Source organism: Arachis stenosperma, chromosome 9 (assembly GCF_014773155.1).
Source record: "Arachis stenosperma cultivar V10309 chromosome 9, arast.V10309.gnm1.PFL2, whole genome shotgun sequence".
NCBI classification, from domain to species: domain Eukaryota; kingdom Viridiplantae; phylum Streptophyta; class Magnoliopsida; order Fabales; family Fabaceae; genus Arachis; species Arachis stenosperma.
The window spans coordinates 36,889,536-36,906,114 of NC_080385.1; the positions used below are offsets into that span (position 1 = coordinate 36,889,536).

General features: G+C 35.6%; 3 protein-coding genes across 6 annotated transcripts; all 3 read right to left on the bottom strand.

The window, feature by feature from the left end:
* Positions 1 to 5,440: 5,440 nt before the first annotated feature.
* LOC130948437 (pentatricopeptide repeat-containing protein At3g09040, mitochondrial-like) lies at positions 5,441 to 16,141 on the bottom strand. 4 transcript variants are annotated; one of them, XM_057877163.1, is made up of 7 exons: positions 14,386 to 15,813; positions 9,366 to 12,376; positions 7,773 to 8,530; positions 7,094 to 7,215; positions 6,711 to 6,956; positions 6,164 to 6,578; positions 5,441 to 5,845 (listed from the first exon to the last, which is right to left on the bottom strand). In XM_057877163.1, the coding sequence occupies exons 2-3, from the start codon at positions 12,316 to 12,318 to the stop codon at positions 8,517 to 8,519; spliced, it is 2,967 nt and encodes a 988-aa protein (XP_057733146.1). In that variant the 5' UTR covers positions 12,319 to 12,376; positions 14,386 to 15,813; the 3' UTR covers positions 5,441 to 5,845; positions 6,164 to 6,578; positions 6,711 to 6,956; positions 7,094 to 7,215; positions 7,773 to 8,516. The 4 variants fall into 4 exon arrangements, with proteins under 4 accessions (XP_057733146.1, XP_057733145.1, XP_057733144.1 ...); XM_057877162.1 differs by lacking the exons at positions 5,441 to 5,845; positions 6,164 to 6,578; positions 6,711 to 6,956; positions 7,094 to 7,215; positions 7,773 to 8,530 and adding an exon at positions 15,823 to 16,141 and having other exon boundaries at positions 8,559 to 12,376; positions 14,386 to 14,651; XM_057877161.1 differs by lacking the exons at positions 5,441 to 5,845; positions 6,164 to 6,578; positions 6,711 to 6,956; positions 7,094 to 7,215; positions 7,773 to 8,530 and adding an exon at positions 15,823 to 16,141 and having other exon boundaries at positions 8,559 to 12,376; positions 14,386 to 14,694.
* On the bottom strand, positions 6,804 to 7,839 carry LOC130949398 (ABC transporter C family member 2-like). The gene is made up of 3 exons (XM_057878130.1): positions 7,773 to 7,839; positions 7,094 to 7,215; positions 6,804 to 6,956 (listed from the first exon to the last, which is right to left on the bottom strand). The coding sequence occupies exons 1-3, from the start codon at positions 7,837 to 7,839 to the stop codon at positions 6,804 to 6,806; spliced, it is 342 nt and encodes a 113-aa protein (XP_057734113.1).
* On the bottom strand, positions 7,891 to 8,413 carry LOC130949400 (ABC transporter C family member 2-like). Its single transcript, XM_057878131.1, has 2 exons — positions 8,363 to 8,413; positions 7,891 to 8,268 (listed from the first exon to the last, which is right to left on the bottom strand). Exons 1-2 carry the CDS (start codon positions 8,411 to 8,413, stop codon positions 7,891 to 7,893), a joined length of 429 nt encoding a protein of 142 aa, XP_057734114.1.
* Positions 16,142 to 16,579: the final 438 nt, after the last annotated feature.

Below are 16,579 nucleotides of genomic sequence, written 5' to 3' on the forward strand. Positions count from 1 at the left end.
TTAATCAATCATTGTTGCTTAGTCCATCAATTCTCGTGGGATCGACCCTCACTCACTTGAGGTATTACTTGGTACGACCTGGTGCACTTTTCGGTTAGTTTGTGGATTGTAAAATTCCGCACCACAGTCCTTGCTTAATTGTGCTAAGGTAGTCCAAGTATCTTACATAGATATTGGATGCTGCAAAATGATTGATGAACATCTTGGCGAATTCGTCAAAGCTGGTTATAAATCCTGTAGGCAGATTAAAAAACCATAATAAGGCAGTTCCATCTAAAAAAATTGGAAAAGATCGGCATAGTATGGGATCGGAGTCGCTATTGAAAAACATCATAGATTCAAATTTTGTGACATGGACTTTAGGATCTCCGATCCCCTTATATGGTGTTAAAGTCATAGGGAGTGTAAAATTCTTAGTCATTTTGAAGCTCATTATTTCTTCAAAAAATGGGTTTTATTTGTCGTCTTCCGGTTTTGGTGGGTGTTTCCCCTATTTTTGCGTTGGACTCTGACTGATGCTCTTTGTGATGATCGGCATTTGTTTTTTTGCTGTCGATCTTCCGTTCCCCATTGTTCTGTATTGCTACAGCTCAACCATCCGTTGATTTTCTGCTAGGAGGGCGGCGTTAGCGGTCATGAGGTCGGCATTGGTTCGTGAGTGTTGTTGAGTCTCCGAGAGATCAGTTATGCTTCCTTTCCTGTAAAGAAAGAAGGAGGTACAAGGCAGATATGGTTATGTTAGGAATTAAAATAATGGGGTGGGGTGAAGTTAAACTCTTCGGCCCTACGGTGGGCGCCAAATGTTCCTGCCAAGAGCTCGAGCCGAGATTTAGATCGGTGGTGGCTTCAAGAGGTGCCATGCACGGTTGTTCTGGCTGAGGAACGTACCACCAATTGCGAGCCTCGTCTGAGCAGTGTGGAGTACCTGCAAAAAGGACTCTGATGCTTAAGTTGGTCTCTATGCAGTAAAGATAATCTAATGATGATTACTACGAGTAGTGAGCTCTGGATGAGATGCCTTTAGCTATCTTCATACCGCTATTTATGATTGGAGAGAGCTATTAATCGACCCGAGATTTCTAACTTCTTATCCGAGTTGAAGATCGGATATCTCTTTTGGGATAAGTGACGTGGTTTTGACCTGGTACATCGCATTCTTGTTTATTAGACATGATCTTTGTGAGGCATAATGTCGGACCGGTCTTTTAGGTACGGATCATTTTCAATTATAATATATATAAGATATGACTCATATTCTAGAGAATAATACATATTAATATATATTTATATGACACCATTTTAATTTACTGAGATCCAAACACCGTTATATATTACTCCATCTTTCCTATAATAATTGGATTGGAATGATATATATAATTGATCATCATGAATTGAATTTATTCTCGAATATGCATGTCCTACCTCTCTCATTATTCTTAAAATTGACAATAACAGAGAACAAATCCCAGAAACAAAGAATACCAAAATGGCAAAATCTAATAATAGCTAGCTAGCCTACAATACAACACGTCTAACATTTTTTTGAGGGTAGAGGGAAAATAATTGCACTTTGATCCATTATTTTTTCAAATTAACAAAGGGTGGTGAATAGGAGAAATAGTGAGGCGTTATTAGGAAAAGAGAAAGTATATGGAATAGTAAAAGGAAAGGAAAGGAAAGAAAAGAAAAGAAAAGAAAAGGGAATGATGATAGAGAAGTCAAATAAAGCCAAGAGACAATAATATATGGGAGGAGTTAAGATAAGAGGAACTTGTTAGAAAGCGCTCTTAACGAGATAAGTTTTAAAGTGGTTTTTGAAGTTGCACTCGAGTCTCATAGTAGTCTCTGAATTTAAAATTTATCCATATTCGTCGCTGAAATTGCACTCCGAAACTCAGATTCGTTCTTCTAGCATATTCTGTCCATCTGGCACCACCGGAAAGCTGATCTGGACTCCTCCGTGATACGCTGACCATGCACTAAACTCTAATGACTACTCTTCAATGCATATGACCAACAGTAGTATAATCGACCTATCCTACTCCGTTTATAAAGGTATGATATCTCATCCTTAGGACATATTGAATTCTCAATACTAACTTAAGTTTCAAAATGCCTTTACAGGTATACTCCCCTACTCTGCACGATTGGACATCTCTCCAAGCGTGAAGCTCGGACTTTCTCAAGTCTCATAAATTGACACCGAAGATAACAAGTCGGCGCCGACTCCCAGAAGCCGAGCTCCCCTTCAGGTATCCACACGGGAACAATATTAATATTATGTGAATGACAGTTAAATTAAAAAAAAAAAACAAAGATTCACTATTTATAAATTTAAGAATCAATTTGATTATTTTTGAAAGTCAATGACTATTTTAACAATTATTAAAAATTTCAGTTACAAAACTAAGTATCACTTCTATAATTAAATTGAATAATTTATCTATAATGGCCATTATATATAATTAAAATTATATACATGATTCTAAGTTATTATGTTGTAGCATGATGCATGGTTATTTTAGAATAGGATTCGAAAGGAAATGTAATGTAATATATAATAATAACGATGTAACTTTTTAATTCCGTAAATACAAGAGATAGATTTTTGTAAAATCATATAAAAATATAAAATTAAATTTTGTAAAACATTTTAATTAAACTAAAGTTAAATGAGTGCATAAAATGTTAAATACAAACATATAGTATGTGACTTTTAATTAACAAAACATATGCGTGCTTTCATTGAAGTTGTAATTTTTAGTCTCTTTCACATCCATATGGAGAAGAGAAGAGAAGAAAAGAGGGGGGTTACTATTATAGAGAAGAGAATGATAATTAAATTTGGGAATTAAAATTTTTAATTTTGATTTAGGGACCAAATTGCACCGTAAAAGTTTATTAATCCACGTCAGCTAGCCGTTACCTGACCAGCGTGTTACGGAAGAGTCCAGATCAGCTTTCTGGTATGGAATGTGCTGGAAGGACGAATCTGAGTGCAACTTCAAGGACAAATATTAGTAACTATTAATTTCAGAAATTACTATGAGTCTTGAATGTAACTTCAAGGGCCACTTTAAGACTTAATTCATTCCAAAATTGAATTGGATTTCATTGGTTTCCTATACTTTTCCATTAGTGCTAGGGAGCCAATGGCCTAAGTGTACAATGTGTACAATGGGCTAAATCTTTGGTCCATGAATAAAATGAACATCACTCATACTATCCAAAATAACAATCCGGATACTAGGATAAATAAACATCTCATGTCATAAAACCACTCATCCCAAAAACTTAAACTGATTTTAGGGTTCACCAAAGATCGAACTCCTGATCTTTCGGATCTAGAACTCTAATATCATATCATGAAACCACTCATCCCAAAAGCATAACCTGATAGGACAATGTAACACTAATGATTATATCTCTAATACTACCTAAACCTCCATTGTACGCATTGTACGCTTAAGCCATTAGTTTCCTATACTTTTCCATACTAGATTGGTCCAAAAAAATAAATTGACAAGTCAAACTTAAAAATCAAGAAGGGAGTACGTTATAAAAGAAAGTTGATGAGTATTCAAGGGGACAACTAATTTAATAATTCATGACATAAATGGTTCAAGGTCTATCTTCTTAGGTGCTTTTTAATTTATTACGTTGGTCCCCAAATTTAATTACAACAATATAAATAAATAAACGACGCTAAATGGCTCAGTGATCCAACATATTTTGGAGCTTGTGATGGTTGGATCGTTGGATGGGTAGCTTCTCCAAAAATAACTTAGAAAATGACCAGACGAGACAGAAAGTAAATGGTGTGCACCCAAAAGAGAAACTTGAAAAGTGAACCACCAAGTGAGCCGTCAAAAAGGGAGAAAGAAAGTTAAATAAAGATGGTATTGATAACAAGATCCCCTCAGCATACGAAAGATTGGTGTCTATTCCACGTAATTTATGCACCTGTTTTTAGTAATGGTTTAGCTAAAAGATATTATAGTATTCAGCTTGGTATTATTATTTACGTGTTAATAGTTAAATGAATTTCTAAAAATTTTTTATTTTATTTATAACAAATTTTATTAATTAAATTAGTCTTCAAAAAGTTATAAATTAATTATATTTATTCTTTTATTATTCTATTAATAATTTTCGTTAATTAATAATATGAAGCGTCAACTCATAATAGATATATATAATATCTAACATTTTTTAGTTAGACATTAATCAAATAAGATAATAAAAATATATCAATTTATTAAATTAGAATTAAAATTTATATAATTAAATAAATAAACTAATTTAATAAATTTTCATAAATATATTTTATCAGCATCTAGTTCAACTTATTAAAACCAAAGAAGAAAGCAGAATGGAAGTAAAATTGTATGCTAACAAAATGGTGAGTTATCAAACTCCCTAATTCTAGAAGAATGTATTATGTGAGAATACGACAAAATAGAATGAATTAACAATTGGTTGGTTGGGCTGATCTTTATATTTTATTTGGACTCTTTGTTGTTTATGTTCGAATAAGAATAAAATTTAAAATAGTCCTGACAATTATCTCGAAAGACAACGAGGTCCTTAATAAAAAAAAATTTAACTCGACTCTTGTGTTAAAAAAAAATCTAGGTTTTTTTTTTTGTACAAAGACTAATAAGTCCCAAAAAAAATATCAGGAGTTGGATTGGGTATTTTTTTTTGGGTCTCGTTGTCCTTTCGAAGTAATTGTCAGGGGCTAGATAGGGTATTCGCTCTTCGAATAATTAACGCTTCAATCGTGGATAAATTTGAAAATGGAAGTGCTACATAAACAATGATTATCTTGAACAACATATATAACCACTAATCACATTACACCCTAATTTAATACTATTAATTAAATTAAGATCAAATTACTTTTTTAACCCTATTAATTCACATTGTTCAAAAATGTTATTTACTTATACTTTTCCATTTGAAAAATGATCCATCCTTAAAGGATTAATTTAACTATTAATTTATTATTTTATTTTGTATGATTAGGAAATAATAAGGTAAGTTATACAACACTAGCGATTAACAAATTGTAAGATGATATGGTTCTTCTAAAAATTGAAATACACATTGGGTCTAAAAGCAAGAGACTCTTTCGTCTTTCATTCCATGCAAGACATTTGAGTATAATTGCTTGATTGGCGAGGATTTGTGATTTTGAAAGACGCTTGGAATAGTTGAATATAACAGTACTAGTGGAAGTTTTTGGCATAACATGATCAAAAAAGGAAATTTTTCTCAAATAAAAAAATTAGTAGAATAAATAAATAAAACATTTAATCAGTACTGAATTTATAATTTTCATTGTATCTAAATCTTATTATTTTGATTTAAGAATAGTCAAAAATTTATTTTCTCACTTAGTTTTAGAGAATCTTTTTCCAAAATCCAAACACAAGTATTCAAGACCTAAAAGATATTTTTTTTCCATAATATATTTTGGGCAATAAAAATTACATTACAAATGATAAGGGAAATTGGGTTAATTGCTGGATTAAGATCAAAATGAAACTTTGCATTTTCGAACTCATGTCTCATGGCTGAGTGATGGAGCTACATTGCCAAAAATAGAGTTAGCACAACCTTGGGTATGTGAGTCAGTTGGTGGGACTGTGGCACATGTTATATTCCCTGCAATTCACAATAATTGTTTGTCCAAATGAACAATTATTTTGAAGCAGAGGTAATATATAACAGTGCAGCTTTGGCAACATATCAACTTGATCAAAGTTAATTGATCTATCATCAAAATCAAAGTCTGATTGATGAAGCCTGCTCCTGGCCAGTCTGCTCATCATTGCAAGACCTACAAAAACGAAAAAGACATGCAATTACATCATCTACACAGTAAGAAGCTTACACTTCATCTCCAACCACATTGACAATCCTGAGATTCTTTAATCTTAGAAATTTAAGCTCATTTAGCTCTGATACCATATCTTCCAGGGTTACCTCTAACTTAGAAATATTTGAGACAACATATATAGGAGAAAAAAAGGAAAGAAAAAGGAGAGGGAGGATAATGCATTCATGGACAAAAAATGAAGTGGTCTCAGAATTTAACCTTTCAAAAATTTCATTGCAAGGGAAGGCTATGTAAAAGATGGCACAAAGTTATACATACCTTCAATCATCTTGTAGAGTGATGACCACCAACTGTCTGAGGATATTTGGTATCGGTCTAAAGATTCCTCGATTTCTCTATCAAGCTTCCTTTCCAAAACCCCCTGCAAAGTTATCACAGCATCCCTTGTTTTCTTGAGTATGCTATTCTCTTCTTCCACTTCCAATCTTTTCAGGTCATTCTGTGATGAGGTGAGACTGACGGCAAGGGCAAATTGAGCTGCAGCAGCCCAGCGAGAAGAAGCAAGCCGTTTTTTCTGGCCATCATTATGCTTACTCTCTTCCCTATCTGACTTACTCCCGAATGCTAAGCTGCGTAGATATTGGGCATTTGCGGCTCCTGTACTTTGCACCATCTTAGAGAACGAACTGCCTTCATTTGATAGCAGTTCTTCAGGGGTATCATACTCAAGAACCTTTAAACATAAGAAGCTAGCATCAGTATTATTTTATGTTGTATATTTAGCATTAATATTACTTAAATTAGTGCCAAAGGATAACCATATTATAAGATTTAACCAGCAGTACCATTTAAATACAGTGCTTACCTTACCACCATCAAGCAAAAGAATCCGATCACAGTCTATGATGGTGTTAAGACGATGAGCAATGATGATCATGGTGCACGATTTAAATTCCTCTCAAATTGTTTTCTGTATGAGGGCATCTGTTCTAACATCTACTGCTGCAGTGACTTCGTCAAGTACTAATATCTTTGATCTACGCAATAATGCCCGAGAGAGACTCAAGAGTTGCCTCTGCCCAACGCTGAAGTTCTCGCCTGCCTCAGAGACCTAACCAAAGTACATTTTCATAAATATTATATTGCTTTCAATAAAACATCACTTATTGACCATTGTAAAAATACTCGGCAATAAAAATGGTTCTGTACAAAAAAAAGCCAGAGTGTAATCAAGATATCATAATTTACCTCAGCATCCAGCCCCAAAGAATTCCTCCGTATCACATCCTTCAAATGTGCCCTCTCCAGAACCTCCCAGAGGTCAGCATCATTGTGTTCATTAAAAGGGTCAAGATTAAACCTTACAATTCCTATAAAAAATTAAATTAAGCTTAATATAAATACAATTACATTAATTCAAAGATTAATATGCTTCACAATTTACAGAGTAAAAATTATAAAAATCAACAACACAATGATATATCTAGCAGAGTAAAACATCACTTATTATTGCTTTCCAGTTTTGACATCACAAGTATTCCAATCTTCACTCAAGTAGATCAACGAATTTCTTAACCATCATGTTAACATATTTATCCTTATTTTCTCATTCGTTTTTTTCCCCCTTACTGTATTTTATAAAAATCAAATGATCAATAACCTTTAATATGTGGCTCTAAAAGGAGTTAGAATTCCCTTCCTGCCAAAACAGATCTCTTAGCTTTAAAAAATTCAAGATCTACAGTCCATTTTACCATAAGTAAAAATAATAATAATAATAAAAAAAGAAATAAGTCCATTCTTATAACATTATTGTTCAACATACTCTTCCCTCTGGTCAGTTGGTAACTTGGAAACAAAAGAACAGAATACCAGCCTAAGTTGCCAATATGAAAATACGATGGAAAATATTATATCTTAAATATACCTGAAAACAAAACAGGGGACTGTGGTATAATGCCAAGAACTTTACACAAATCAGACAGCCCAAACATTGCAATATCACAATCATCAATTAATATTCTTCCTCTTTCCAATTCCACAATTCAAAATAAAGCATTAAGCATGCTAGATTTTCCAGCTCCTGTCCTTCCTACAATGCCAACCTTATCGCTTGGAAAAATTGTGAAATTCAAGCCATGAAGGACAGGAGGAAGTTCAGGCCTGTATCGAAGTACAACATCCTCAAATCTGATTGACCCAGATGAGGGCCAGCCTGGAGGGGGGCGACTATCCTCAATGATGGATGGTGCCTCTGAAGGCAAATCTATATAAGTGGCAACACGCTCAACAGCATTTAGACTATTCTCAGCCAAACTAGCAAGCCTGAGCACACCAGTAAGCAAACTGGTAATGTTCAAAGCATAACTAAGTACTAAACCCATGGTGGATGCAAATTCCTGCTGGTTCTCGGCCCTCCCATTCTGCATTACCGCAAAAGGCTGCAGTAAACCATATCATGAGACCTCCCAGCATTTCTAATCGAATTGCAAGCCATCGATTTCCACTCATGTTCACCAGAGTGAATCGTATGTTGTTGTCCATCGACTTTCCATTGATATCAGCCATGCAGTCATAAGCTTTGTAAGCACAAATTGTTGATAGGCCATTAAGTACTTCTCCAAATTGTGCATAAACAGGGGATCTACTAATTGAATCTAAGCGCTTTACTTCACGGGCGGTGCTCTATATAAATGAATAAAATGATGCTCACATGAGTTGCTCAAATTCAATTTCACAAACAGAATAATAAATTCTACTACTGAAATTTGTGAAAAACCAGAAAAAAAATCAAACAATTAGTGATAAACTACTAAAAATATTTTCGTGGTTAACAGTCCTAATCTAGAAATTATTCCAACTCGCATAAGTCAGAATTTGGGTGCATTAAACCAATCATCCATATCAAAATTGTGTAAGGTACAAATGCTGGTTTAGTAACAGTCATCCATGGCAAAGCAATAGCAATAATAATAATAATAATAATAATAATAATAATTGCAAAAGGTACAAATGGTTTATGATATAAAAGGTAATTAGACCAAACTGCTTCATAGTTATTGATGATGGATACTAAAAACTATATGTCAACTTCAGCTTATCAGCATTACACAAAAGTTGACCATCTTAAGTCAAGAAAAATATAGATAGGAATAAAATTAGAGGAGCTTAATCCATGTGACGTGAGGGTTTACATTTTATTTTTTAAGTTCTAACCAGAAACTTATATTCAAACACATGAATATGCATAACAAATTGACAACAAACAGTTCATAAGTAATGCAAATAATAATGTAATGCTTTCCATTTGCCAGAAAGCAGTAAGAATGGAATATATGTACGATTTGTTCTTTGTCAGAATGCAAATCTGAGTTGATTGCTTGATTTCCTATTACTGTGAAAAATTAAATTTAACCAACAAGCGAAATTCCATCATCCTGGAATCTGTTGTCTCTCATGAGTGCTGTCAAATGCTTCAAAGAATGTGAAATTTCAGCATCATTAGGATGTGATATATCACCTGCAACAAATGAGTTTGTCTTTTGTCCTACAACAATCCAGCTACACCCAGGCATCTTTTGGATTTCTTTTTGTATCATAGTTCTCCTCAAAGATCTAGCTTCATTCCAATGTCCTGATGCAGCATACATATTAGAAAGCAATACATATGGGGAAGAATTGTCAGGTTCTAACTTAATAAGGTTCTTAGCTGCTCGCGCTCCCCTTATGTCATCGCCATGAATTCGGCAAGCTCCCAATAAATTGGCCCAAATCATAGCATTTGGTTCAACATTTAGTTTGTCGATGAACTCTTCAGCTTCTTTGAGATTACCCCAACGACCAAGAAGATCCACAATGCAAGCATAGTGATCAGCCCTGGGTTTAATGCCATAACAGTTCACCATGAGATCAAAAATTTGACGGCCCTCGAAAACCCACCCTGCATGGCTGCAAGCAGTGAGCACTCCGAGGAATGTGACATCATCTGGTGTAACACATGCGTGAGCCATCTCATTGAAGACCTTTAGAGCGCTTTCTGCATGACCATTTTTTGCAAATCCAACTATCATTGAGTTCCAAGAAATCACATCCTTTTTAGTACCCATTTCTTCAAAAACTTGCACAGCACTTTTTACATCCCCACATTTAGCATACATGTCTATGAGTGCACTGCTGGTTAACTCATCCAAGTCAAAACCAGTATGGAATATTAGAGAATGTATCTCTTTCCCATCTTGCAATGCCGATAAGAGAGCACAAGCTCGAAGAACTGAAACAAATGTTGCTTGGTCAGGGAAGATACTGTTGTCCCGAATTTCTCGGTATGAATTTATGGCCTCGTAACAGCAATCATTTTGAGTATAACCAGAAATTAAAGCAGTCCACATAACAATGCTTTTAAGGTTAGAAAACTCTGAGAAAAGTAAGTTGGCATCTGCAATCCTTTGTGAGTCCATATACATGCCCAACAAAGAGGTACCTAAGAACTCACTACCACATAAAAGACCCCTCTTAACTATAGCACAGTGGATCTGCAACCCAAGATTTAGCTGAGAACCCTTACAAGCATCTATCAGGCTTGCAAATGTAATTTCAGATGGCTTGAGCCCCAATGCCAGCATCTCACTAAAAAGATTAATAGCTTCTTTTATATTTTTCAGAGCATATCCTGAAATCAGAGCATTCATGGATACCACACTCCATTCAGGCATTCTAGAATAGATTTTTCGTGCATCTTCAATGGAGCAGCATTTAGAATACATGTCAATAAGAGAACTTCCAACAAAAAGGTTTGTTTCTAATCCCAACTTAACTGCCAGGCAATGGAACTGCAATCCTGCTTCTAATAGCTTAACATTTCCACAAGCGCTAAGTATGCTTGCAAAAGCTACTTCATCAGGTACTATGCCATGTAACCTCATTCTGTTGAACATTTTGAAAGCATCAGTTTCCTCTTCTTCCTGCACGTATCCAACAATAATGGCATTCCAAGAAATGTTATCTCGGGTTTTCATGCGCTCAAATTGTTTCCTAGCTTCCTTCAAATCCCCAGCCTTGGCATACATATCTACCAATGCATTGTTCACAAATAAATTGTTTGCAAAACTTCTCTTGATAACAACTGAATGCACCTGACTACCAATTTCTAAGCTTTCAAAACAAGCACATGAACTCAAAATGCTAGTGAAGGTAAATTCGTCCGGTTCAATGGTACGTCGTGTCATATTAAGGAATAGCTCCACTACATGATTGAAATAACCATTCTGTGCATAAACTCCCAGCATGGCATTCCAAGTGACCATATTTTTCTCAGACATGACATCAAATACTTGCTTTGCAGCATCTAACATTTCGCACTTCCCATACATACTGATCAAAGAACTTCCCACATATATGCTAGAACCCAAACCTTGTTTGATAGCCTCTCCATGGACTAGTAACCCATAATCCAACGCAGCTAAGCTGGCAATTGCACTAAGAACACTTGCCAGCGTGGACCTTGAGGACTTTATACCACACTTCCTCATTTCGAGAAAGAACTCAATGGCCTCCTTATGATGGCCCCTCTTAGCATGACCAGAGATCATCGCATTCCATGCCACAACATTGCTAGTGTGCATGTCTCGGAACAATTTACAGGCATCATCCAGCTTACCCAAATTCACAAGAGCATTGAGAACAGTCACAAAAACCACCTGGTCAGGAGAGCAACCAGCTATCTGCATTTTGTCAAACACCTGGAGGGCGTCCTGCGGCAGCCCGGCTCGAACATAACCAGAAATCAAAGCCGTCCAAGAAACAGTGTCCAAGTGGACTGCGGCATCAAATATGGCGCTAGCATGGCGGAGAAAGCCGCATTTGGTATAGAGATCGATAAGAGCACCTTGGCAGAACGGATTGGATTCAAAACCTACCTTGATCACGCAGGAGTGAAGCAGCGTGCCGAATTCAACATTCCTGAGCTTTGAACAAACAGAGAGAGCTATAGCGAGCGTGAATTGGTCAGGCAACTGGCCAAAACGCATCATAGAAATGAAACAACGGAGTGCATTTTGGAATAACCCCTGCCTTGAGTACATGGAAATGATAGAATTATAAGCGGATAAATGTCTTTGACGGGGATGGAGCTGGTGGAAGAGCCTCTGAGCGAAAGAGACATTGCCGGCAGCGGCGTAGAGATCGATGGTGGCACTTGCGAGGAAGCCATCAGAGGAAATGTCGTGTTTGATGGCGTGTGCATGAACAACTTTGGCCATTTCCCTGTCGCCGTGGTTGGGAATATTGTCGAACACATGGTAGTCATGATGGTGATGGGGATTAGTTTTAGTTTGTTGTAAGCGGAAGCAAATGAGGAGAAGGTCGTCGTAGACTTGTGAGATGGAAGGAGGAGGGGAAGGGGACTGCTGAATGGTGAGTGAATAAGGTCTTAAGAATAAGAAACCTTGGACTTGAGGTGCAATTGCAAGACGCATTGACAAACAAACAAAACCACCTTGTTAATGCTTCTATTGCATAGATGCGTATTGCGTGCTGTGAAAATGAAAGAAAGGAGTTGGGTAAGGGTCCTATTTAAAGAAAACAGTTAGCGGCTAATCACATTTTAGTCCATATAAAATGTTGTATCACTAATTCACTATATGTTAATCTTATTATTTTAAAAGACTTAAATCATAACGCAAAAGACAAATTTTATAATCTTCCATAAGGACTAAAGTAAAAACATTAGAAGATAAACTATGCAACTATTTCAAATTAATAGGTTAGGTAATGACAGCAATTTTAAGGACGGTGACACTTACATTTCAGTAGTATCTTTTTAAGGAGTATCAAAAAAGGATGGTACTAAAATAATTACAATAGAAGTAAAGTTAATCCCCTATTTTATAGGCGCCAATGCAATTAGAACAATAATTTAGGCTTTAAAAAACATATTGGAAATGTGCATCTAATAGCTTCAAAGTTCCACCAGACAATTTAAGCTTTAATTACAATTAATAACTTCAAACCTAAAGGTCAAAGAACTGAAAGAAGGAAGCTACTTCAAATGCAATTAGACCAAAAACTATAAAAAGCTTATAAAATTGATTCATATTCAGTCTTTCCAAGTTTCACTTAAAATAAAAACACAAAAATACTCAAAAAAAAAAGGGGCATAGTGATTATTCCTATTTCCAAATGCAATTATTAGATAATGTAACCCTATTACAAGTACTCTATAAAATTTTCAATTGAGTCATTACCATGCTTAGGTAATAATAATAGTTTTGTCCATAGTTATCAGAACCGAACCGGCAATCAACCCAGTCATATGACTGGGTCACCGAATAACTGGTTCAACCGGTGGGTTACTGATTCACCCGGTTGACCCGGTCATAATTAAAAAAAAAATATAAAATTATATAAATACAATTAAAATTATGTATTAAAATTTAAAATGTAAGTCTTTACAAACATAATAATAATAATCAAATATTAATTTTGTTCATATTTATGTCTGAATCTCTATAGACAAATAAAAGACAAGAAATGCTATTCCAACAGAAGTTTTGTTCATATTTATGCCTAAATCTCTTTAGAAATATTACATAACCTATATACTCCTTCAGTTGTGGACTTGTGGCCACCTAGAGAGATAAAAACAGCTAATAATGTTATATATACTGAAAAGAAAAAAAATTAATACTCCATCTTGAAAATGGCCTAACTAAAAATAGAGAGTACAAAAACACCTTGTTCAAAGATAAGACTTTAGAGACCATTTAAGATATAATGATATATACTACAAACTACAAAGTGAAATTACACCAACAGACATGTTCAAAATGATCCAGCATTTATATAAATTTATTACCAATAAATCTATAAGGAACCTAAAGAAAGATAACGAATTTGTACAAGAAGATCCTTACTAAACTCAATGTCCGAGAATTAACAAGTAAATGATCCCAAAACTACACCCAAGATGAACTATCAACACCTAATGCAGCATAAAATCACAATCCAGTTCAAAACAGATCCAATTACAAGAAATACACACTTCAAACAGGTAACCAACAATTCTACACCAAAAATCCAAAGGCATAGTTTGAACTTAATAGGATCGGATCAGATCTAATGATCTCAAATCAAACTACAGACAAAACAAATACAAAGTTTTGACTCAAAACCAGAATTTATAATCGGGAAAATACTATCAAAGAAAATATATGGAAGCAACAAACAGCATTTAATTTGATTTCCATTTTAGCATTCAGCAACAAACATTACAAAACAGCAACAAGTAATCCCTAATCACACTAAACCTGAAATCAATAAAGCTAACATAGCATAATCCCTAATTACAAAATAGCAACAAGTAATCCCTAATCCCTAATCCATTTGTAGCAGCAGCAAGAAAATTTCAAAAAAAAATTTTAGGAATTAAAAAAAGAGCAGCAGCACAAAATCAATTATTTGATTTTCATTAATCCATTCACAAATCAGCAAACAGAGCATAAAAGGAAGAGAAGAACCGAAGAAGTGAAAGCAATGGCACTAACCTTCGACGGAGACACGGACGGCGACCGGTGAAACGACGGCGAGCTGCTCCAAGCCTCGAACAGAGAAGCCAGGGAGGACGGGGACAGCGGGAAGGAGGACGCCGAGCTACAAGAGAGGGCCTGGGCTACAAGAGAGGACGCGGATGTGCTGACAGCATGGACGGCGGCGGCACTACGGCAGAACCGTTGCAGGGAGAACCTAGGGCTTGGTTGGGTGATTTTGAATTTTGCTGGGTTGGTTGGTTGTGAATGAGCTTATCAAGGTTCTGAGAACCGAACCGGTTATCAACCGCTTTAGCTACTAGTTCACTGGTTCATAGGTTCAACCGGTTCGACCGTGATTGAACCGAAAAAACCATTTTATAATAAAATAATAAATAAACACATTAAAATATAATTATAGTCTAATGTAAACTTTAAAATATCATTCAAATTAAAAGTACTACATAAACCCGAATGTTATAATCTCATTCAAATACAAATTCAAAAGTCAAAAAACAAAACAACCAATCAAACATAACATGACAACATCAAAATGATCCAAGTTTGTCATCAATCATCAAAATCCTCCATAACTTGCTGCAGATAAATCCAATCATAAACACCATTACCAAATGAAAAGCATAACATAACAGAACCAAAAATCAACAAACAAATCCAATTAAAAACAGGTTTCCACTTTGGAGGTCGCAGGTTTCCACTTTGTACCCTAAACATCAATTACCTCACAGCAACCAAAATTAATTTGAGGGAAAACATCACGGTTCAATGTTATGACTTATGAGTTTACCAAGAACTAACATAAATTTAAAATCGGCAACAACAGCAGAACAAATTATTTATCAGTTATGAGTTATCACAAATTTCAGATTCAAAACACAAATCACTAATCAAGTAATCAAGTAATCAGAGACATTCAAAATCACAAATCACTCATTCAGACTTCAGAGAGACAGAGACATTCAAATTCAATAATCCAAGTACTCCACAGAAATCCAAAAATGGTTTTTTCCAATTACAATCTACAATATCACAACCCACTCCAACCCAATAATCTCAAGTTCACAACAAACAACATCCAAAATTATTCAAAATTATTCACAATTATTCAACAAACAACAAAATTCAGTTCAGTAAAAGAAAGATCAGTTCAGTAAACAACAATTATTAAACAAAGTTCACAGTTCAGTTCACACTTCACAGAGCTTCACAACCTTCACACTTCACAGTTCAGTATCACTATATCAGATTATCAGTATATCAGACTTCAGTGACTTCAGTTCATAGAGCCTCGTAGATTCAAACAATTATTAAATCATACTCATTAGGGAGACAGAGACATGCAACAGTTATTCAATCAAACAATCATTGTAACGAGGGACAGAGACAAGGAGCAGAGTGACCAAGACGCCTTCAGTTCACAGTTCAAAAAATTACCTGGAAGCTTGAAGACGCCTTCAACAGAGCTAGGGTGGCTGCGCGACGGAGGCTTCGACGTTTCCCAGGGTGGCTGCACGATGGAAGGGGAGGAACGACGACTGCTGCGTGACGGAGGTGACTGGTCGAAGGAACGACGGCTGCTGCGCGATTAAGTGGCTGTTCGAACGATCGACGGCGGTGGCTCGACGCGGTGGCTCGACGGAGGTATGGACGACCGGGCGACGAGCTCGATGAGAACCCGTTTGAGAGTCAGAGAGGCGTTCCCAGTTCTCACTTCACTTCTGAAGCTCGACGAGAAGGAGGGGGATTCACTCACTCATTCAGGATCCAATTAGGGATTTGGTTACAGATTTAGGGTTCTAGAGGCTGAAACGGCAACGTTTTGCTGCCCAGCCAAAAAACCGGCCGAATCACGGTTCGATTTGACCGGCCGGTCGGTTTAATTCCAGTTTTCAGATTTTACGGTTTTACTGTTTAGTTGAAGCGTTTTTCTATTTGGTTCACAGTTCAACCGGTTCGACCGGTTTGCTGTTTACGGTTTTGCATTTTATTTTGGGCTGATTGTTGTATATATTCAAATAATTAACGTTTCAACCGTGGATAAATTTAAAAAATAATCCATTTTTCAAAGACTAATTTATCTATAAACTCATTATTTTCTTTTATTTTATTTTGTATTATTAGGAAATAATAAGGTAAGTTACACAACACTAGCGTTTAACAAATTTTAACATGATATGGTTCTTCTAAAAAT